Below are 24,452 nucleotides of genomic sequence, written 5' to 3' on the forward strand. Positions count from 1 at the left end.
GTAATTAAATAGTATTCACTGTCTGGTAAAAAATACATTATTTAGCATTTCGTTGGACCGCCTATAACACTGATTAAATAAACATTCTCAGAACATTAATTTTATGTCAATTTTCATTCCGAACTCACTTTTATGTGAGGCAACCGTGGAAGGAGAGAGTCGTGAAACGTTTGGTTTGTCAATTGAGCGAATGTAGAACAGGGTTTGATAAATCGGTATAAAATCTTAGAAGCCAAAATAATCCCTGTTTCCCCATGACTTGGAACCCTTCTCCACGTTGGCAGACGAGCTAACATAAATTCATAAAAAATTTTGTTGTATGAACGAAGATTTCAATTTCGTAAGTAGTTAGGCACTAGTACCAACTTTTTAGTCCTGGTTCAACGTCGACCTGACATGTGGATATTGCCAAGCTCTGCTAGAGCATCTTGTTCTTGACTAATCTCATCGAAAGCGTCATGGTTTTTGTCGCCTTTGGGCTACACAAATTTTACCGCTCTTCTCCTGTTTTAGTCTAATTTTCTTGACCATTCTTTACTCAAACTGGCTACCTCACCGAATTGACCGCCGCCCTGGGATAAAGCCCGCTAAGCCCGTCTCCGTCTGTAAATACGTCTCTGATCATAGACAAATCATGATCAACGTTTGCCCAAACTATATGGAAGCTAGACAATGTGAGATTGAAATGAATTTGAATATTTAATTCAAAATACATACATTTTTGACTTATCTGATTCAATCGCACTTCCAGCATCATTCCGGATAACGGTAAATGGTCACGATTGATAAGCACCATCTTAGAGAGGTGTCACCGTATGTGTTTGGATGAGTGTTAGGCGTCAACATTTTGAGAATCGTGTGAAGATATCCACTCAAATATTTAAGACAAACCAACTGAAAGCGTTTACCGGCCACTTGAATGACACTTAATGTCTATAGCAGCAGGGCTTGACAAATCGACAAAAGAAATTTAGGCACCAGCCAAATTTCCTAGGAGCCAAGAATGATTTTTTTTTCTCAAGAGAAACGATCTAAACTAAGGTTTTTCGACATCCCTAGCACTTTTTACTTCCCTTACTTCTCTGACTTACTTCTCCTTTCTGTTAAAGACACTGTCTTGTAGCCTAATAAAAAAAAAAAGATTTTGTTTGATTTAGAAATCACACACAGAAAACTTTAGGTGCCAATACCGATTTACATGTTGAATATAACATATTCAACATGTATATCAAAACCGTTCATTAGCCTATCATTTTGTTACGATCGATAAGTTGACCAATTGACCGAGGATGATTTGGAGAATCCTCAAAATGATGATAAATAAAAAATTATGGAAAAGGTATGGGCTATTTTATCTCGTTCATCCAAACTATCACCTGTGTTCCCGAAATTGAAGTCAATAGTGCGTTCATAACCCTCATAAACAGAAAACAAATTGTTTCGTATAGGTCTTTCCTCATATTATGATGAAAGTATCATTAAAGAAACTTGATATCACCAACCTGCCATAAACTTCGGACTTTGTTACGGGCCGGCGGATGCGGTGACCGACGAACTACTTCCACGCCCTGATGGTTTTTAATTGTGTGCCGCAGAACAATAACGACAGCCGATGAAAGAAACGTTCCTTAAAAGTTTTTTTAAAAAAAAATGGAGTACTCTCTAAGGGGGAAAGAAAAAGAGCGATACACACGTTCCCAACACAACAAGAGCGAGTCCATTCTGCTTGACCACTTTTCGCTTCATTATCACTTTCTCAAATTGGCAAATTTTCACTTCCGCATGTGAACGTAATCCGTGGTCTGCGGATTCAAAAAACTCTTCATAAACTTCCTCGTATAACTTTCTTTCTCTGTGCTTCACTGAATTTCGGTGATACTTGCCCCATACATGGGTAAGTACAATGAAACTTGTTGTACATGCCTCTATATGAGCAATTAATGAAAGACGAAAAAAAACACTTGTAGATATCATGCTTATACGAACTAGATATTCGTTTAATTACTAGTAATCGCTTGAGTGGAATGTGCATAAGATTAAAAAAAACCCGTTATATTTGCAATTAAACCCGGTTAGAGGAAATGTTACAGTTTTGGTAACATCGTTCGAGGTAGTAAAAATAAACGGAATATTTTTAATATATAACTACCGAAATATATACGACCACAACCTTATTAAAGTGTTGCATCTAAACCAGCGTTCTTCGATCCCTGTTCCGTGAAAATTTCCTGTCGGTCTATGAAACTTTCGGCGAGTTCATATAGCCCCTACATATCTTCTGATTTATTAAACTGTATTATTATTAACATTGTTGCTATTAAAGAGACGTATCTGTTAACAGACTCTACATTTTTATTTCTGTATTAGGTGTCAGCAGATTTGTGAATTATTTCTATCATTTACTTATTACCGGTCCGCAAATTATATTTCTCCTATTCGTTAACTTTTTTGCAGGTGCCTAAAATGTATATTTAATTTTTTTTTGCTGAAAACTCAAACTTGAAAAAAACAATTGCCAGTCTTCAAATTATTTCTTTTGTTTACGGCATTTATTTTTTGCACATTCTTAAACTATTTCTAGCATTTATTTAGTTTTTTGTCGATGCGCAAACTATTTCTCCTGTTTATTCATTTCTCTTCTTAATTCATCATTTCCATCATTTATTCATCATTTCTCCTTTCTATTTATTGCTCCTGCTTACTATCATTTCCCCTTTTCATTAATTTCTCCTATTTATTCATCATTTCTCCTGTTCATTTGTCATTTCTTCTTTTTATTCATTATTTCCTCTTATTTATATATTCACCATTTGAATTGTTCAACTGCTTTCACCCGTTCGCAGCTGTAAAAAAAGATTGAAGAACGCTGGATCAGAAACCATCGCATCGTTTTGTATTTTTCACAGTCATTGATGACACACTTTTCATGAAACAAAATGTACTTAAGGGATTACGGGAATCGTCACCTGACAAAGTAAAAAGAAACCCGTAAAACAGATTCCCCAACGAGATTATTTGTCACACATATGACACCAAAATCGCATCCAAAAGTTGACCCTAGACCTCAGAGATTCATCTTGAAGGTGGGCCTCTGACCTCGGAGACGAAAATAGGACAGAGATTTTCGACGAAATACACGAAACAAGTTGACAGTTTCGTTTCGAGATAAGTACGACCTGAATATAAATTTTTCCAAGTGGCACGCACGACCATGCACATGAATTCATTTCTTTCGACGGAACCACACATACACACCAACGAATGTGGCAATTACCTATAAGACACACATATATGATATGAGCGTTAATAACAGTCTGTGACAGTGTCGTAGAATGATGTTGGGTATGGCTTAGTTCTGCTCCACTGACAAAAAATGACGATGAAGCCCAATGAAATTTTGCTAAAAGACTTTGAGGATTACCTGGCAATTCATTTCAGTGCGAAAGTCACTTTGGACACCGATACAGATCGGCCCTAAGGGTTGTGTGACAAGTATGGTTGCACCGGGCCTCGTGCTTTGGGAAGAGGCACCTGCACACACAGCAATAGGAGTAAAATTATGTACCGATATTTTTTGTAGTAATTAAAACCAGTGCCTGAGCTCATTGCTGGTACTAGAGGGAAGACAAGGGGGGGGGGGGCAATTAAGGGGTTCTAAATTTTCATCAATTCGAAATTTTCGATTGAAATTTTTTTTATTATTTTACATTCAATTGTGTGCTTGTATTTTTCTGCACGAATATTTTTCAGCATTCCTTTGTATTCTGTAATAATGTATGGATTATTGCAGATTCCCTTCCTCCCCCCCCCCCACAAAATATATTAAACCGGGAGTTATAGGACCCCAAACATTTCCCAGGACCCGAAATTTTACGTATAATAACTTAAAACTGCTCAAGACAGGGTGTCTTTGATATTATGACGTTGAGCCCTTAAGACAAAGGGGATTTCAACAAATGCCCCGCTTCCTACTATGTCAAGAGGATGTTTTTTACTATGAAAAAGTCGTTTATAGTCATTCTCGGGTAACAGTGTAAATCTGCGGGGCATCAGAGTGTCCACGAACACTGGGAAAATGGGGAAATAACCAATTTCAGAGGGCCGCAAAGCTGTTTTTTGCTCCAGGATGCAAAATAGGTCCATCCCTGCTGATATAGTTCTCAAATATTTCAACATAAACGTAAAGCAATATATTCAGCTGAAAATTAATTTTTCGTACTAGGACTAAAATTCCAAAGTCTTATAATGAACAGACATCGATGTTAAGCCGAATAGACATGCATTAAATCGAAAATTTCCAACCAGTTAAGCGCTGTCGTTAACGTGCAAGAGGATCGTGATAATGATTATCATCTAGGAGAGGGTGTTACGAAGTGCGTTGCCTCAACCCACCGCTTATTAAGTGGAGCAGTTGTTGTGATCGGCGGGTCATTTGCATCAAATGAGTATCTCACGCCCATCAGAACTTAGATGGCCGGATGCCACGCATTTTAAACGGACGGGAACACAATCCGGTGGCTATCGGTCTGGGGAAGTGAATGTGTTAAAGGCGTCGGTGGAATACAAAATACTGTACATATACATCGAAGTTGGAAGTAGAGAAAACGCCCTGTTTAGTAAGATAAGGGACATGCATATATAACACACTGTATCTTCTCGTGCGATATAAAGAATGCTGTGTTTGAAAGTTCTTAGAAGTCTTGTTATGAAAAGGGGGTTACTAATATCCAGCTGGATAACAGTACGTGAGCTGTGAAACTTCACAATGGACTCGCGTGTTTCGAAAGTGTTTTCAATCTTTATTCTAACTGATTCTTTACACGTCATATTTCTTGCAATGCAGTCCTCTCAAACTGCCATTACTATCATATGGATATACTTTTGTTTTTTCATAGTTCGTATCATAATATCCCGTTGAACAAGTACGAAAATTTTAAAACCACTTGCAACTCGTGCTTTTGTGACTTGCAAAAAAGACGAGATGTAAAATATTTTCCAGGAATTGATTTATTAAATGAATAATACGGTCAAACTTGGTTATAATGACATCAAAATTTGTTATTATAACCGAGGGGTGGTTACAAACGAGATTGACGTATTCAAGATGGGTTTTTTTTCCGACAAAAAACATAATCAGATGAAATCATATCCTGTGCATGAAGTTTTTATTTCTTTATGATTATGGAGTGACCAGTTTGATCGAGAGGTAGATTAGGGAAATTGATATAATTTATGCGGGACATCGCTGATTCTTGCCAAACATGTCAAATGGCGATGAAATTATCAAATTTTTTTTTTATAAATAACCCTTGGAGAGAGAGAAAAATATGCTTCAGTACGTTTGCTACAATTTATTTCATGGAAAAAAATGGAATTATTATATTATAATTTATGAATTATGCAAATTATTTTCCTTCCTGATCCTATTAAATATTGGGGTTAAAGCAACAAGAAAAGGGAAAATGTTTTACAAACTAAAATAGTCAGAAAGGGCAAAAAATACCAAAATATTTCGACAAAAAATTTGTCGTTATAACCGAGGTGGTTGATTTCTATCGACGTTTTCATTAATTACCTATTCTCTATGAGAATCAGTCCATACCACCAATTACTGCCGTTAAAACCGAGGTGTGACTACAGCTGAGGCCGTTATAGCCGAGTTTGACTGTAATTGTTTCTTCTAATTAGACAACTATGTGCAACTTATCCAATAACGTTTCAAATGCCGGAGTACAAAGAAAGCTGAGCAAAAGAAAGAAAAATTCGCATGTCCTCCCTGTCTTTTTTTTTTTTTTTTTTTTTTTTAAACGTAATCCGCACGCATTCCCAAGTGATCAGCATGATCCCACCACGGAATTTGTTAGTGTTCCGATGATCTTTTTATGTGTGAAGATGGATTGTGTAGAAAACTGCAAAACCTGCTGAAATCTGTATCAGCGGGGGGTGGGTGTGTAATACACCCATTTGTATAATTCTCCGAAATAGCTTTGTCGAACTTCGAGGTGCGAATGGTGCTTGGGTTGCAGAGTTTTCAAGTCTTTGGTTAGACACGTTCCCGCACTTCGAATACATTACCACGACCCCGAAAATGATTGTAAAACAGCTAAAAATAAGCTAATTATACATTCAGCATGAAGACTTGGATCATTCGCAAATTTGCAAGTCTACCTCTACAGGTTACCCTTGTTGTGTCGCAGCAGAGAAGCTGATATTTGAAGACAATAATTTCTTAATCTATCATCTTCATCTATAAACCTGCCAAAGGTACAATCACCATGAACGACAATGATGTTTTTTCCGTTGCGGGTTACTGAATGACCATAATGACAAATACGTATAGTGAGAGAGTATCCCCCCTTATTTTCCGGATTCATTCACTCCCTGTGAACACAATGGGATGTGGCTGGTCTTTCATGTTCATGTCACTAAATGCCTATGGTGGAATTTATAAAGTATACAGTATGACTCATTCGTTCTTCAGACACGGCCATGCTTGAACACGTGTAAATGCATGAATTTTCATGTCATGTAAACATCATGTTATAGGTCTACCTGCTGTCTGCGGAGAGACTTCGAATGGGAGACCGGGCCACATTCGCACCTCGAAGTTGGAAAACCATATTCAGTCGAGAACACGGCAGAGATGTATTTCAAAGAATTGCTTCACGTAGAGGGGGGCTAATAATCCTGAAGTAGTTAGTAATTCATTCGTTAGATAACATTTGGCCATGCCAAACACTGACACACATCACTTATGTGATGACCAAATACTGTTCATAATCATATTTTGTGGTTCTAAGAAACATCATTGTTAATTTTTTTTAGTCAGGACGAAGTTGCTGATTAAAATAAAGTTTAATTTTATTTCGTATCATTGGATGCATTTGAACACATGGATAATTTTCTGAATAAAATGCCTGGATGGAGTCTGACTTTTTCTGAAGAATACTTGATGAGAAATTTCAAGGAAAAAAGAACTAGGAAGAAAGACAAAAAGTTTATGTTTAATGATATCAAGGAAAAATACTTCTTCCAAGAGAAAACCACGAAAGAAAATCCAAGAGGTTTTACCCGTGAGTCAATAAAGGGCATCATTATAAATTCTCAACTTCCAGAAGTGAAAAAAACCATAAAGAAAATACACGTCCGACAATGATGATGATGATGCACAATGAAGTCTGCCATCTTTGATGCGAAAACAAAAACAAAAAAGCGCCAAAGATAACGAGTAAAAAGAACAAAAAAAGGAAGTTTTCTTAAAGATTTATAACCTTGGGATTTTTAAGAAATGGTTTTTGAATGGGGAAGGGGGGATGCGTTTAAAACCTCGTATTGTAGGATAGGTAGTTTTTTTTTCTGCTTTTCCACGTGTTTTAGTGCCAGTAAAAAGAACACTAATCGCGTTTATTGTACGCGTTAATAGCTGCTCGTTAGCTCAAATAATCTCTCTCGCCTTTCTCATTTTAATTCGTAAAACGATCGCTCATTCAATCGGTTCAGTTATTAATGCGTGATTCTACCCTCCGGGTCGAACCTTTCTCATAGTGGGGGAAAAAAAAAGAAATCACTGAAAACCGATGCCTTTGTGTTTTTATGCTATCTTTTTAGGAAGTTGTTAAACGATATGTCATAAGGTTACGGCATGCATAAGGAGATTATAATGATCACAAAAAGGAAATGAATGAGTAAACCATTCGAATGTAGTTTAGATGGTCATCTTTTTTTTGTCAGATTCTGTTTGTAGTATTTGGTTATTCGCGATTTATGCGTCATATTGCATTAACTGCGTGTGATGTGCTTCATTGGATGAATCAGAGTTAATTTATACCTCTATCTCTTCGAGTATAATTGTGTCTCCAGTTAATGGGAAATGTTATTGTTCCATTTTCAGGCTCTCGACGGCATCGTAACGGGTGCTAAAATTATGACCCGTATTATCCGGAGCCTTGAGCCAGACGGGTACGGATTGAGCGACATGATGGGTTCGTGCCCGTCCTAAGACTCAGATTCGGATTTAACGGCAGGCGCAGCGGTCGCGCATATGGAGCCTCGAAAAACCGAAACTTAATTATTTTTTTTTTCTAATTTAAGGGGCCCAATGTTTCCTCTTTAGCCGGGGCTTCAACCGACTAAAATCCGCTTCAGCCAAGACTATCAAAAATTTAAAATATTTTTGCAGAAAAAAAAACAAAACATTGAAAAGAAAGATCCCTTTTTATATGCTGTTTTGATCAATTTCTGTTAATTTCAAGTTCTTTATGAGGGTGAGTGACTCAAAATTTCTTTTGTAAAAGTTCCCTGTGCTCTCCTCGAAGACTCCAGTCCACTACTGTGCCTTCCCCACTCAGAGACGAATTTATGGTTCTGCCGCGTATGAGGCTACACAAATTTTGCCGTCCTTCTCCCATTTCAGTCTCATTTTCTTGGCCAACTCATTCCTCAAATTTGCTACACTTAGCTACAGCCCGATTGGCCTTGTGCCCCATGTAATCCCCAAAATATACATTTGTCTCTGCGACACTTCTTTTGGTCGCTCAGCAATGTGGTTTCTCGCTCTCTGGATCACTCTTTTTGTCACCCCCATCCTTGCACGCTTTCTAGGTCACTCTTTTGGTTGCTCATTGACGTGGTTCGTTTTCTCTAGGTTACTTTGGGTATGCTTGCACACATACATTCTCTAAGTCTCTCTTTTGTTTATTCACACATATATGCACACAGTTTTGGTCATAGATTTTTGCATACTCTCAAAGTCACTCTTTTGGTCACTCACTGACCTAATCCCTCACTCTCTAGGAAAAGGCGGATTTATGGTTTTGCCGCCCTTCTTTTCTTCCACCCATTTTCTGCCCCTGAGAACTTGCCGAGCTGGGGTATAGTCGACTTAGCGCCCCCCCCCCCCCCAGTTGTAACCTCTATCTCCAGCACGAAAAGCAATATATCCTACGTACACCCCAATTCATGCAGGGGATCGCCAAACAAGGGCCTCAATTAGATTCTTGGTCGGCGGGGCAAGCACGCATTTTGGCACCACCCCCCCCCCCTTTAATGTTATGGGGAAGGTTGAAATGTGAAATTGGCACCCCCAGTGTCTAGAGCATCAACGCAGCTGCTCCCCCTAGTTGCGGTTCTGCTCCAAACCATCAAAGATTTCGTTTATCTCATTCCCCATTCAGGTGCAATCCAGAGCGATTTATAAGGAGGGTGTGACTAATTGTCGAAGTTCGCAAGGTCGTCTCGTATTTTACATACGAATGTTTCCCGTATTATCCGGTTCTTGGGCGAGGCGATCGCCCCTATCGCCCTCTCTGAATCCGTACCTACCATAAGTCAATTTCATTTCTATATCAGAAAATTTAACTCAGTGCTGAAAGGCATCTTTTACTGAGGTGGAAAAGGATTATTTCTTAAAGATTGGTCTGACGACATTAAGACATTTATTTCAAAAATACCTTCATGTGCCATGAAAACAATAATAACAATTTATAAACAATTATTTTTTTCTATTGCTTTTTCTGCGTTTTCTTTGACATTATCAACAGGAATAATTTAATAATTCCGAGCCGTCTTGTCTTCCTCAAAAATGCGTCATAAACAAATTACATAAAATGAAATGTGGAATAAATATTTTTTTATCAATCATTTAATCATCTCTCAATGATTGATCGTCAAATCGTTTTCCTTAAAACAAACGTGGTTTTCACGAAATTATGAAAATAAATTTTGACGGAAAAGATTAAAAAATAATGAAATGACCTCATTTCATTTTCTTAGAATATGAAATTCACTGCCCATTGCCAATATACACATTAAGGAGCTAACCCTTTATATCCTGACGGTACTTTAAAGTACCAGGTTAGATAATTTCCTGGTAATTCCCTAATAATATTTTTTTCAATTACAATTAAAATGAGTTACCAAATAACTTACACGATAAATATTACATATCATTACATTTATTACTTTCATTTTAATTTATTATAATTTTCTTCTTATTTTACTTTTCATAATGTCGGATATAAAGGGTTAAGCTAAATTACAAGGGGAAAAAAAGCAATATGGTAATTTTTACTATTAAAAAAATGACAAATTAATTTCCCAAAATCCATGCAAATTTTCAGATTGAAAAAAAAATTTAATCAATAAAACTAATTTTATGCGATATTAGAATACAATAAGGATTTCAAATGCACGGAGGACTGTTTGTAATCTATTTCCAAATTATTAAATCACATTCCTTTTCTGAATTGTTATTTGTTATAGAAGGACATTTTATGATATTTAAATTGGTGGGTCACTTGAAAAAAGCGGCTTCAGAAAATTTTCGATATCATAATAAACGTCGCAGAACAAAAAATGCTTTAATTTAACAGTCATGTTTTTCCTTTTCATTTCTATATCATTTCACTTCTATTCATTTTAGTTTAATCAATTTTGTAAGTTTTGGACATGTATATACATGTGCGTGTATATCTTTTGCATGCGAGTACATATCTGTACGTGTTCAATTTATTGTTTTGTAACAAATATATATTTTTTTTCAAATCTCGATCACTTTCGTTGTATGCATAACCACCTTTATGTGATCCCGCTATAAGAGCAGCGACCTCAAGCGTAATAGATATCTAAATTTCTAACATGCTAAAAAATGTCATGCACAATGATGAGGGAGAATTAGAATTAAGAATTCTTACCTCGAGTTTATGCGAGTATTCCTCGGCGAGTCTTTCGTTGGCCCTACTGATTTCCTCGTTTTTCTCAAGTAAGGCTTTACCAAGTTCTGCAGCTAACACAAGGTCCTTTTCTCTTTGGGCCAGCTGACTATAAACATCGTCCGCGTCCATCGTCCTTTGAGAAGCTCTCTTCTCTACTTCGCTTAAATATTCCTCCAAGTCACCATAAAATCCACCCGAAGACGTTTGCTGCATTTCGACCACTTCGCATGTGGACATCACCGATCAAATAGCGAAATACCGCGACATCGGCGCGTAAAGAATTTCCAAATTCCTACATCCTTATATTATTGGTGAGGAATTAAAACCTTTAAATTTTACGACTAAAAATAACGCTATCTTTGATTGAAGTGGTTCTACAAGATTTAATCTATCGAACAGAGTTGAAACATGTCGGTTTCCACCAAATTCATGTCAACTTTACGAAGGGCATCCACTCAAAATAATTGCCAATCGTTAAAGCGTTAAAGCGTCGGAACTTTGCAGATGAAACAATAAAAAAAAGTGGTCAACTTGCAGTTGTTGTATTTGTATATCCTTCAGCGTTGACCACAAACACTCACAGACTCACAGCACGTGTTGACACATTCACGGATGTTGATCTGTAAAAACTACGAGTAATTTCAAAACAACCATCAAAGACTTCAATTCTCTTCTTACTTTTCTTCACATGTTTGTAAATAACACTTGGAGGAAGTTCAATCAAAACTTATTTTTTAGCGCGTCAAATGGTAATAAACGAAGAACAAAGCGACGTCAACCTTCCACGGCGACGCTCACCTGGCGACTACAGGAAAAACCAGGTAAAAAAAAATAAAGCGAAGCCAGGTGTGTGTGAGTGCATGTGCAATACAGTCGCGCGCCAAAACAACCTTCCAAAGCGCGCCAAACCTCAATGTTATTTTACCGGGAATAAATATAAACGTTAAATATTATATTTATATTAAATCATTCCACATTTTGCGTGTTTTTTTCTCTCTCTCGTTCTCCATCTATTGAAAGTATTTTTTTTTTTTGAAATATTTGTATTATTATGAAAAAATATATATTATTATATCTTTACTGCATACACATCATTTGATCATTTATCTTTGTTACAAATTAGCTTTCTCAGATCTTTATCATTTATCTTCATTATATCATAATCTAAATATTGTCTTTTTTCTTGTTTTATTGTAAAATTCGTGTAAATGTTTTAAGTTATTCTAATTTTCTTTTCGGTTCTAAATGTTTCTTTCAAACTTCCGATAAAATTCATTTGCACACGTTTGCTTTTTAAATTTTTGACTGATATTATTGTTTTTTTCCTTACATAAATATATTTTTTTCAATTTGTAATAAAAGTATTATTAATATTAAATATTATAATTTTTATAATCAAAGCAGATCAAAATTTAGTTCTTTTAATAAGCATATTTTTTTTATGAAAATTTTTTTTAATGAGCCAAGTTTCATAATTATACAGATACACACACTGGAAAAGGAGGTGTTTTCCAAAGTGATCAATGTCATCCCCTTGTGGGCGATGGAACGGTCCAAGGGGCGATAGAAACTACGAGTGTAACATAGGATGCTATGGGTTCACTTGAGTCGGGGGCGATGAGAGAGAAAAAGTTCTGAAGTGGGGGCAATGGCACAAAAAATTTGGGGAACTATGGTCTGAGCAAAACAAAGTAAGTTTTTCGAATTGCTATTATTTCATGCTGTGAATTTGAACCTAACTGTGAATTTGGTTCTTCTTTATATTAAATATAAAGAATACGCGATGTGTCCATAGACCGATTATGACATCTAAACAAAAGAGAACCGGAATAAACTTATTAGAACTTGTTGTCATAAATTGAATCAATATTGTGAATAAGTCAATCGGGAATCATTTTAAATATATTTACATACGACATTTTTCATGATTTAGCATAAAAATAACAGTTAGAAAAAATTGCAGTGAACGTATTTAAAGCCTTCTAATATATCAAGATATTAGGGTGACTCTGGAACTTGCAAGTCCAGTTCATGAAATGCTCAAGTGGAAATGCCTGATTTTACCGTATGGCTGCATTTTGCATTTTCGTCTTTTAACTTAACGGTTTTTCTTGGGGATTTCCGTAGTAGAAAAATGTGACAGGGAGAATTGAATACCTCCTTCCCCACCAAAAAAGTCCAAACATATCTTCGCTTCAAAAAAAAAAAAAAAAAAAAAACCCCACACACACACACACACTCTATTCCAATTTCAGAAATGTATGTCCAACCTTTCCAGATGGCGAATGTTTAAAACTTCATAAGACATTTTTCTTTTGTTCACAGCAGCAGTTTCCAACTTTTCTTCCTTTTAAAGCGAGCACAACTCTCGTCTACTGCCGTGGGCGATTTATTGCCGAATGAGCGTGAATATATACCTAACAGTTTTCATGCATTGTGCGTGATTTGTTCATGCTGCCATCTATTTTTCAAACTATGAGTGAAGTGTGATGATTGAATATTCGTACCGTTGTAGATCTGTTGTTCTCTTTAGCAAGACTTTTTTAACGAGGAAATCGGTTCGCGTGGGTTTTCGAAGTTGAGAACCACAGAAAAAACAGACCACCACTGTGCCGCCGGTGGAGTTAGAATGCGAAACCTCGCAACGCGAGAAGCAGCAGTTTCCAACCTAATTTATACCTCACATTCTGTGGTATTTGTTTTGGCGCATTTTGGCCTTATTGGCCCTTTGCACCATTAAACCCAAAATCCAATCCAATCCATTCTGCGGTACAACAAATATATTCATACTTTGTAAGGTTACGTGCGACATAGATTATTTGTATGTATGATGTTTTCGCCACTTTTTCTTAACTACCACACTCATATGCGGTGGCACATCGGTGCGAAACAACTATAATTTATACAATACAATTAAGCAGTAACGGGAGTGAGATGATGTTTCTCAGCCCAATATATGAAGGAAAGACAATTTTTTCTGGATAATTATGCCAAAGTGAATTCGAAAAGAAACGTCAGCTTGTCCTCTCCGGGAATCGAACCCACTCCTCTTGCAAAGCTATCCAAGCACACTTTCCATGTACATCACTGGAGGTGCGACGAATCCTTCCATATTTATACTCTGTGGTAAAAGGCTTAAAAAAGCAGTAAATTTTAATTTTATACGATTTTCACAAACTGATATTCCTTCGATATTTCGATATATTGCGATATTCTGAATTTATTGCGATATTTCTTATATACAAGAAATATGTGTATACAAGACGAATAATAACAAAATAGTATTTCAAGCAAAATTTAATGGATTTTTTGACACCAAAGTATAAATACAGAATGACTAATTCTATCGTTTCGCACCATCACACATTTGACTTGTTTTTATTGTTTCATGTATTGTCCATCTCTCTATGTATGATCTATGTATGGGTGGAGGGTTGCAATATAACCGACGTTTTAACAGATGCATATTGCGTGTGACGTTCCGCACGCAGCTGTCCAATCAGCGGAAGCGGAACAGCCACTGAGACGTGTAAGACGCGGCAGCTTCAAATAAAAACTCTGCAAAACTCTTTAAATATGCTGCAGGAAACAGCTGCTGTTTTTTTTTTTTCCGTCTCTTTTACTCTCCGTCATTTTTAAAGCCGGGCATCCGAAGAGCTCACGCAGCCGTTTTCCCGATCGGAAAATAGGGGGGGAAAATTGATAGAAAATGATGATCGTTTTACGGGTCCGTTGCTGAGTCAAACGAAACATATGTTACTCAGTGTGTTCAAACCCCATGTTATAAACCATATATATTCACCCTCTCATATTTCTCTCCTCTTTCGAAAATGCCAATAACACCCCCCCCCCTCTCCACGGACGATGAGAAATACCGATCTAAATACCGATATTTCATTAAAAATGGCAATTTAATTTTTGTTATGAAATATAATTTAAGCTATAAAATACAAGTTAAGTAAGAAAATCCCTCTCTCAGTACAAGGTCGAGTAAAAAATTCGAATCAAAGAATTTATAATCTGTCAAAAAAAAATTAATAACTCAAAACATATGGATACAATGAAGAGATATTTTGGAAAGAAAATTCCCGTACTTCCACGGGAAATCGAACCACCGTCCCCTCGCACTCACCCGGACTGTGAGCAAAGTCCCCCACCCCCTTGTTTCAAACAGTTGGCAGCGATATACCAGGGGTTCGTGACCCACAATGAAACGGTTAAGGGTCGTTGCGCCAGAATTTCCAAAATTAAAATATATATTTTTTTAGAAATTTATTTTTATCTTTAATAACGTAAATTAAAATTTATCAAACCAATATAAAAGGTTATATTTGTTGTAAGAATAGTTCTTAACTGAGCTATTCACAGGGTCACAACTAGATACCTCGTCAGGTGGGGCGTGCATGCATTTTGACGCCCTTGGTGGTCGAGTGGTTATAGTGACGGACTCGCGATGCGAGGATCCGGGTTCGAACCCCACAGTGGTGGTCGGCTGAAGTTGGTTTTCTGTGGTTCCCAACTTCAAGGCGCAAATGCGAGCCGATCTCCCCGTTAAAAAAGTCTCGCCACAGAGAGCAACAGTCCTACAACGATAAATCATTCAATCATAACACTTCACTCATAGTTTGAAAAAACTTGTGGCAGATGGCAGCACTACACATAACAAGCATTACAGAGAAACAACAAAACTTCACGTCAGGTTTCACTACACGTACACGCACATTCCCGCATGTACCGATTCGTTGGGGGGTTCCGCGGGGGGGGGGTGTGTGGTGCATGTGTGGTGTAGTAGTAGTAGGTAGGGCCTCCAAAAAATGGCTCGGGGATCCATGATCTTAAGTCAGCCACCTCGTTGGGCAATTTGCCTGTTGTGGCGTTGTATTTGTATTTGTGTAATGTAGAAGGAACAGAAAAAGGGGGAGGGGGAAACTCAGTGCCTTTCTAATCCAACGCCTGGAGCACCAGAGCACATGTATTTTATGCGTATTGTACTGTACAACAATTATATATGTGTGTATATATATATATTAGAATTCTACACCTACTCGTACAATAATTTTAGTGTGTGATAAAAGTTCATTTATATACATAGGCACAAAAAAATAAAAGAAATAATCACTTGGTAGCAAAAATGGAAGTGTAGTCAGTTTTTTTTCTGAACGAAGTTGATTACGGCAAGGGAGGAGCGGAAGAGGGGGGGGGGGAAATGAAAATTTTTTATCGAAAGGGAGCTGCTCTAAAAAAAGTTTGAGAACCACTGCCCTAGAATGTTAATTTAAGCATTGTACGTATATTAATTTTGCTCCTTCCTTCACATTATAGATGGAACACATTTTGTTCAGGGATATTCAAAAAGGCAGGGAAAATCAGAATTAAGAAGAGTTAGAATAAAATTGGAGGAAAATGACCGAGCATATAGGCCTATAGCCAAAGCGTGTTAAAAACGCTTTATTAATACGCCTTGCCTCTATCCCACAAAAGTAAAACCATAAAACCGAAAATTACCACAGTATGTCTCTCTGTCGAAATTCGATGATTTACATCCCATTAAACAATCGCATCAATCGTCCCCGCACCCCAACTTTCCATGTTTTGACTCATATTTATCCGAACTTTAAAACGACGAGCTATGCGTTTTTTTTATCAGGCGTTTCACAAATATTTCATTCCTTCACGGATTCACGACTATCAGCAGGGCCGCAACTAGATATTTTGTCAACCGGAGCAACAAACCCATCTGCTGCTGCTCCCTGCAGTTGCGTCCCCGAGTATAAGTTGGAACAAATATTTTTTTTTGCTTCTCATATAACCGAAATAGAATTCGGTTATTACGAGTATTTTTCTTTTAAAATGTAGGATTTTCGTTCTAGTAAGTTTTGTCATCGGGGAAAAGATGAACAAAAAAAGCAGCATAATAATAGTTGTACACACGATCCCCGTATAATGATCTAATTGCTTACCGGGTATTTCTATTGTGCATCTTATTTTTAGCAATAAAAGGATTGCATTTTGTTAACGTTACGAGGAAAACCGATTTCATTGTCCCTGCTGCAATGAATGGCACAAGGAGAAAAGAAAAAAAGCATTCATAACAAGGAAATGTCAACGTTTGGAAAGAATTGCACTTTGAATCCCAAAAGGCGGGAACAGAAGCCAGAGAAGAAAAAAGAAGAATATGATTCAAAAGCACTATATCCATCATTTTTTTACTCGTTTCACGAATTATTTTTTTCTCTTTTGCTTCACTAATGCATGAAACAATAAAGTTCATTACCTGGATAATTAAATGTTCCACTCTTTTTATTTCCTCTCACATTTTGTTCCGCCAGATTGATATTACCGCTGTTTTTCATTTATTTCACAAAATCAGATTATTGCTGATCCTTTTAATATTGTGTGTATTCTTATTTTTCGTTACTGAGCATTGTCAATGGTTGACCTGAAAAAAAACTGTTAATACTACTATCAAGATTAAGGTGGATTACAGAAATCTTATTAACAAAGGAATAAGTCAATAAAATCAATAATTGTTTGTCTTCTATTCGTTACTCACGATGATTTTTCACCTTTTTTTTGGGTTACTTCGTCTCTATTATTTCATAATTATTTTTGATGTTTCGAATCTTACATATGAATTTTTCTAATCGCTTTGGAACGATACGTATTTATTTCTGAATGAATGAAAATTTTAAATTAGGAACGCAAATGCTGACTAAAAAAACATTTATTATCGCCAAAAAATGAACTGAAATAAAGAATGGATAAGAAATTAATAAATAATAATTTAAAAAAGAAATATATAGCCTTTTTTTGCAATCCGTTTGAATACTGAAAAAAATATGTTCATTTAATGTTGTTTTGTAATTCAATGCGAATACAAAAAATTCGATGTGCCGAAGTCGTAGGCGGAGATAGACTTGGAAGTCTGGGGGGCGGGCACGATGATGATGATGTGTCAATTCATATATACATATATACATTAGATCAATCGACTCTACCTTTGACCCTGGGGGTGGGGGGGGGGGCAATGTCCCCCACCCCCCGTATCTCCGCCCATGGCCGTAATATCTGCAAGAGATCATCAATATAAAGTTTTGCCGTGTAGCGTAGGTGGTAAATGTAGGCCTCAAAAATAATAGGCTGCATTGCAACGTATTCTCCCAAGTCTCGTACGCGTGCGAAAAGCGCACAATGCACGCCTTTAAATTCCATATAGGCCTATAAAAGAAGTCTACCACATATCGGCATCCCTATATTCACCAATGTTTTGTTTGTGTGGACATAGGCACAATTTTGTGTCGGACCTGTAGACTGGGCAGTCTTAAAAACGTCATGGGGTTTCCCGGATGAAGGGATTTTTCTGAGGTCCTCCACCTGACTAGAAATGCCTGTCTACCGATTCGCATGCTTACTCTCGAAATTTTTAATCAGATCTCATTTTTATGAGGGCCTCCAAATTTTTTTCTTTGTGTGTGCTTTTTCTTTATTTCACCCTTTCACCCTTGGGACGAGCCAAAGATCCCAGCCTGAGGGCCTTGCTGCAGGATGTGATGGGGGAAGGCCCATGGTCGAATCGAAATGCTGGTTTGCCCCTTCCCCCCCCCCCGCCAGGCGATAGAGTATTATTCTCGCTTCTGGCAATACGCCCCCTCCCTGTCTGCACCCTCCAAGTTTTCTGAACATTTCTGTTCTCAAGATATGGCTCAAAAGAGTGACAGCGCGTGGCGTCGAGTGGGTTTTTTATTATTCAAAAATTTTAAGAATTTATGTACATAAACAAAAGCTTAGGCTGTCGCACGGGTGCACCGCATTCCTTGCACCCTCGCTTTTGTATCTCCCGATTCTGGAGAACAACGTGAAACAAACATTCACTCTATCGCCCAGCAAGTGTCCATTTTGGTGCCCCTTCCCCATAGTTTTGAACGAACAAAGCGAAAACTGGGCGCACTTCTTGGTTCAGCGTCTGTGGGGTAACAGAATTTCCTGCCCTTTCCCCGCTGCGAATGCTGACCAGTGCATGTCGAAATGAGGATTTATAAGCTTCAAGAAAGAAGTTTACAGTGAAAAAAAATAAAAGAAGATAATGATGATTAAATAAATGAAGAAAAAAAAAATTATATATACATATATATAATTTTTTTCCCCTCAAAACATCCTTTCATCTTCTTGCTTGCTCAAGCTCTGCCATCTAGTTGTCAATAGCTGAACTACAAACTTAACTTTGGAAAACAAACTTGAAACTTTTTTTCTTCTTTCACCTCTGTCCTGATAAAGAGTAAAATATTTATATCTTTCGTCGATGAGTGGAATTCCATTCTAATCGAAAATGTCGTCTTCTTTAATGTCAATGACTTTTGTTCTTATATTTATTTACATGATAAAAGAAACTCAAACAAAATAAAAACTAAAAATCAAAACGTGATCACATCTCACAATAAAAGCAAAAACATTCAAGAAACTTTACAATTAAAAAAAATCAAATTTTTGAACAAAAAAATTAAAAAGATAATAGAGAAAAAGGAAGTTAAATTTTTCATAAAATTTGTGGGTACAAGTGTTGACATAAACACATATAATAATAACAACAACAACTACTACTTGAAATATTTTGTTGACGGTAATGGACACCTAAAAGTGTTGTAAGTACGCATTTGCAAGCTGTTTTTCTATTACAAGAAGATTTCTACTTGAAAAGAATTGGAGGGAAAAATCTTTTCATACGATATTTTGATTGTTCTTCTTTTGTTAAAGCGAAATCGAGAGATATGTGAGGAATCAGTTGAAAACGGGATGATATAAATTTTTGTAATGAGGACAAAATATGTGAAGTATTTATTTGTAAATAGGGACTAGAGCATTTACAAATGATTCAATGTCTGCTACAGGGCCGTAGCGTACCTTTTTGAAGCCTCAGGACAGACATTTCCTTGGCAGCCCCTTAAAAAGGAAAAAATATTTAAAAAAAAAGAAGTGTACGTTTTCTGTAGGGCCCCCATTTGGCTCGGGGCAGTGTCCCTGTTGCCCCAGCCTTGTTAAAGCACTGGTCTGATATGGTATTCATATCTACTATTTATAATTGAAATCTCTTTTGTTTACTTTTTAATGTTTGAAAATTATGCTATTCATTTTCCCCCTTTTATTTTTTTATTGGAAATGTCACTGATGGCATTATTGGGCACAATTTAATGGCATTATTGGGATTGAATCATGTCTAGCCTACCATTTTGCATTATTAGCTGGAAGAATAGTGGCTTATGGTGAAATATATTTCAAATGAGTCAAGTTTTAAAATGTGTTGATTCGCTCCAAAGAAAAAAGTTATTTAAATTTTACTTTTAAAATATTTACACGATAGTGTTTTCCAAACTTAGTGCAAATTGGTCATTGTTTTCGATGTTTTAAAGGATAATTTAAAAAAAAGTTTCATATAGATATCTATTTCTGATAAGTTTCCAATAGTAATGTAATGCAATATCCGATAAGTTGTATAATACTCCTAGCTTGCACTTTTCCTGTCGAAAAAGAATGGTTAGATAATATTAGGGTTTGTAGAAAAAGAAAAAAGGATGTGCGCCATATCAGTTACCAGACCGGAATGTTAGCTTATGCCTGGCTATGCCATCATGTAGCTTAACCATAGAAGTGTCCCTTGGAACCCTATGAAGAGAAAAGAAGAAAAACTGTTTTTGATGCATGTGTATTATGTAATGCACACGTGCGTGTAGTGCAGTGATTCCCAACGTGGGCGTTAATGCCCCCTTGGAGGTGATGGAAAATTCCAGGGGGCGGTGGAAGCTATAGGTATAACATAGGATCCTATGGGTTGGATTGCATTGGCGGCGATGGGAGAAAAAAATTTCTGAAGAAGGGGGTGATGCAACAAGTTTGGGAAACTATGGTGTAGTGTTTGAGGAAAGTTATAATCAGGTCATATATAGTTCAATAAGTCATATACAAGAGGAGCAATTTTGTATCTTCCTGTTCTGCACCCAATTTAAAAATGTCAATTCCTGTGAGAAGCACCATCTCCAAGTCAAATCATCATACAAATTTGCAATCTTAAAAATTCAATTATTAGCCAAACCAAGCAGACCAGTCCAAAGTAATGCCATTCCACCCTCTTTTATCATTATTATTTGGTTAATTTTTATTAAAAATGAAGCAATAAGAATACTAAATGCAAACACTTCACCATGCGCCCCCCTCCCACCACTAGGTTTGATGGTAATCGTCCCGGGTCCAAGGGCTAGAAACCTGTTAGCCCCCCCAGGCCTAACAGGCCTTGAACCCTGGACAATTACAATCAATTTTAGTTTTTTCATGTTATTAATTCACTATAGAAGGACAAAAGTAAAAAGTCTGGCTTGAGGGGCTAACCTGCCTAGGGGACCCTGCTCCAGGATATGGCAGCATTCACTTCAGACACAACTCACCCCTGAATAGAGGGTAAAATTATAGTAGCCTGAATTGTGCACGATGGTGTACTGTTAATACTGGTGATAGACCAGGGTCAATACGGGAATATTGTATTGATTAATTGTCTGGAAAGTCAACAGATTGGTCACAGAAGGTCACATGATCATAGCAATGAAAAACCAATCCTGTCTTATGTGTTTTGAAGATCAAAAGTACACATAAATCACAAGCATAAATAGGAACATCAGGAACTACCATCAATATAACAGAAATGCTTTGTCTTGCAACAATCGTCATTCTGGATAACTGACCAGTTCTGTATAAAATATTGTGCTGTAATGTTATTAGGCCTATTTATACGTGCATGTGAAACAATTATTTTTTTTTCAGGTTATGTTTTGCTTGATGATATGTTGTTTCAAAAGTCCTATATCAACAGTATGATTCATTTTGAAATTAGAGAGAGCCGATCTGAGAAGAATAGGTGAAAAGTTTTTATTTTCATTGAAAAAAATAGCAGAAAATTCAGAAAATTTTATCAAATTTTATTTTGCTTCATTACCTAGTCAAAATTTAATTTGCAATGGATACATTACTTGCTAGTAACTTTGACTCTGTTCAAAGCATTTCACAAGATAATGCCACTGCTGTTGCTCAAAGCTTAGACGGTCAGTATTTCATGATTGATGTTTGTGCTAATCTCGCTAATAAGAAATTTGCTCGTGATCTTGATGGAGTTATTCAAAGAGCAAAAGATTCTGGCATTAAAAAGATTGTGGTTCTTTCGACCAGTCTTCAAAGTTCCAAAGATGCCTTACGTTTGACAAGACTGTACCCAAATTATGTATACTGCACTGCGGGTGTTCATCCTCATGATGCAAAATTGTGGTCAGAGGAGATGCTACTTTACATGAAGGAGATCTTGTCTAATTCAGAGTGTGTTGGTATCGGGCAATGTGGATTAGACTTCAGTAAAAACTATTCGGAACCTGATGTGCAGATAGCAGTATTTGAAAAATTGGTTTCCCTTGCTTGTGAACTTTCCAAGCCGCTGATAATTTATGAGCGAGAAGCCACTGACAAAGTTGTTGAAATTCTTTCAAGACACAGAGAGAAGCTATCTGACATTGTTATTCATTCTTTTGCCGGGAATAGCGAACAAGTCAAAAAATATTTATCTCTTGATTGTTACATTGCCTTGAATGGCTACATTTGGAAAGATAAGTCTGACGATGGCATGAAAAAGATCTTAGAGGATTGCCTGGTACCACTGGATCGACTACTTGTTGAAACAGATGCACCTTTCATGTACCCTAACACTAGAGCTAGTCAGGTTTCATCTGATATCAAGAAAGCACTCACAGAAAAAAGTCTTAGCTATTTGCATAGATATTGTACTTTTCAGAGGAACGAGCCATGCTCGTTGCCAGTTATAATAGAGATGATTGCTCCCTACTACAATGTCAAGCCGGAGAATGTAGCTCTCAAAACTACATTCAGTGCCTTAAAAATATTTGGTTTATGCTGATCAAAATGATTTTAAAATTGTGTCATAACAAATGAAGCTTTCAATTTCGCCATATTTTATTTGAACGGGTAAAAATTTTACATGGAATGGAATCCTGCTATAAATATAGTGTATCTAAAATTGTAGAGGTATATGCTTTGTAAAACGAAATTTATAATATGGCACAAATGAAATGTAATTTAATTAGATATGATTAATTATAAATGTGTATGTGTTATAAACAACTTTTCAACAAAGTAGTCCTATCAACTGTGTAGCACGTTGTGGGTCAAGATCACATTGTTATGAAGACTGCTCCCTGTCGCAGGGCTTATACCTGTGAAAGAATTTATATTTGTCTTTAAAAAATGTTAAAAACTTCTCCGAATAAATTTTATGATACATATTTTTGAACTCATAGATAGTAAATATCATTGCCATAGTTGCCTCATCCGAGTCCCCAGGGCAGACTTTATATTGGGGGGGGGGGGGCTGAAAGAGTTGTTATCATACAAAATAACTTGAATTTCTTTTTGTTGCCCCATTTAGTTCAGGGCACTGGGGCAGTACTCCAGTTGTTCCAATCTAGTTATGGTCCTGGTAAATATACTGACGATGCAATGGTCCCAACCACATCCTGCAGCAAGGCCCCTAGGCTATTGTTTTGTATAAAATTAACTAGATATGAGGGTCTCAACCTTTTGTGTTCCATGGGACTCTGTGCCAATAATAAGTGGGCAAGAACCCTTGCTTGCCAAAAAGATGAAGCTCACATACCCCTTTATTGAATAATATTAAATCTGTAAGGTGGTGTAAAAACAAGTTTTTTCGTCAATCAAGCTCAAAGAACCCTGGAAACCAGGTATTTCTTTCATGTATCCCTTGAACACAGATACGAGTAGATCAATATTTAGGCCTACATTCTTTTTAACACAAAATGCAAAATAAAACATGGTAAAAAAAAAAGTGCGAAATCTTAGGATAGCATTTCTGTTAATGAAGAAACAATTTTGTTCCGTTAATCAAATGAAATTGTGATGAAGTATAATTTTGTTCTGTGAACCAAATGAAATTTTGCATATTTTCACTGTGAGTTTAATGTAACATTCATTGTGGTTGAAATTTTAGATCTAAGCTTTTAAATTTACTAAATTTTTTTTTATTGATACTGTATTATCTGTACAAATCATGGATTACTGTATTATCAACACAAATATTATGTAGAAAATTATTGAGTATGTGTTGTAGGAAAAATGGGTCAAAAAGTTGCTGTTTGTTGCTTTCATGGACTGAATATTTCAGATGGAAAATGTTTTGAATGCCTGAAACAATGTTAATTTTCCCATATTTCATCACCTTCACAGAGCATTTGAAAGAACTTCATCAGTTAGATGTTAATTGATGAAGTATAATTAGGTGAAAAATAGAAATATTTTGATATTATTTACAATTGATCAACTTTTATAATCTGATTTGTAACTTTTAGAGGAAATTTTATTGTTTGTTATCAATCTGTGTACTGAAATATTAAGTGATGGGTATTTCATTGTGAGAAGAATTCATGGATTTTTCCTCAGCCCAAAAGAAACATGATTTTTCTATGCCAAATCAAGTGAATAATCGCTCATTCCTCAAAGTGCCTTAAAACTTTTTCAAAACCACTCAGATTAGCTTTAATTGACTGCGATTCTAAGGCCACAACAAGCATAATGGGCGACCGAGGGGTATGGGGAGGTATAATAGATTGGTGACAAAAACAGTTGTATTGTTTTATTCTACACTGCACATACTGGAGAAGTGAGACAAAGGAGAGAGAA

At 36.5% G+C, this 24,452-nt stretch overlaps 2 protein-coding genes across 2 annotated transcripts in view; one reads left to right on the forward strand and one right to left on the reverse strand.

The window, feature by feature from the left end:
* Positions 1 to 11,520, reverse strand: part of LOC149076519 (bicaudal D-related protein homolog) — a 103,524-nt gene extending 92,004 nt beyond the window's left edge. Inside the window, exon 1 of the mRNA XM_089244092.1 lies at positions 10,692 to 11,520. Coding sequence (XP_089100218.1) covers positions 10,692 to 10,949 — 258 coding nt within the window. The 5' untranslated portion in view covers positions 10,950 to 11,520. The remainder of the gene's footprint in view (positions 1 to 10,691) is intronic.
* Positions 11,521 to 19,317: 7,797 nt separating this feature from the next.
* LOC149076520 (uncharacterized) lies at positions 19,318 to 23,205 on the forward strand. The gene is made up of 2 exons (XM_089244093.1): positions 19,318 to 19,351; positions 21,519 to 23,205. Exon 2 carries the CDS (start codon positions 21,712 to 21,714, stop codon positions 22,654 to 22,656), a length of 945 nt encoding a protein of 314 aa, XP_089100219.1. The 5' UTR covers positions 19,318 to 19,351; positions 21,519 to 21,711; the 3' UTR covers positions 22,657 to 23,205.
* Positions 23,206 to 24,452: the final 1,247 nt, after the last annotated feature.

The sequence above is a fragment of the Pholcus phalangioides genome, unplaced genomic scaffold (genome assembly GCF_987345545.1).
Source record: "Pholcus phalangioides strain wild (caught in Gottingen) unplaced genomic scaffold, Ppha-v1.0 ptg000015l_1, whole genome shotgun sequence".
Taxonomy (NCBI): domain Eukaryota; kingdom Metazoa; phylum Arthropoda; class Arachnida; order Araneae; family Pholcidae; genus Pholcus; species Pholcus phalangioides.

Coding starts and splice junctions, on each gene's coding strand:
- LOC149076520 (XM_089244093.1), top strand. CDS start 21,712: ATGGATACATTACTTGCTAGTAACTTTGACTCTGTTCAAAGCATTTCA.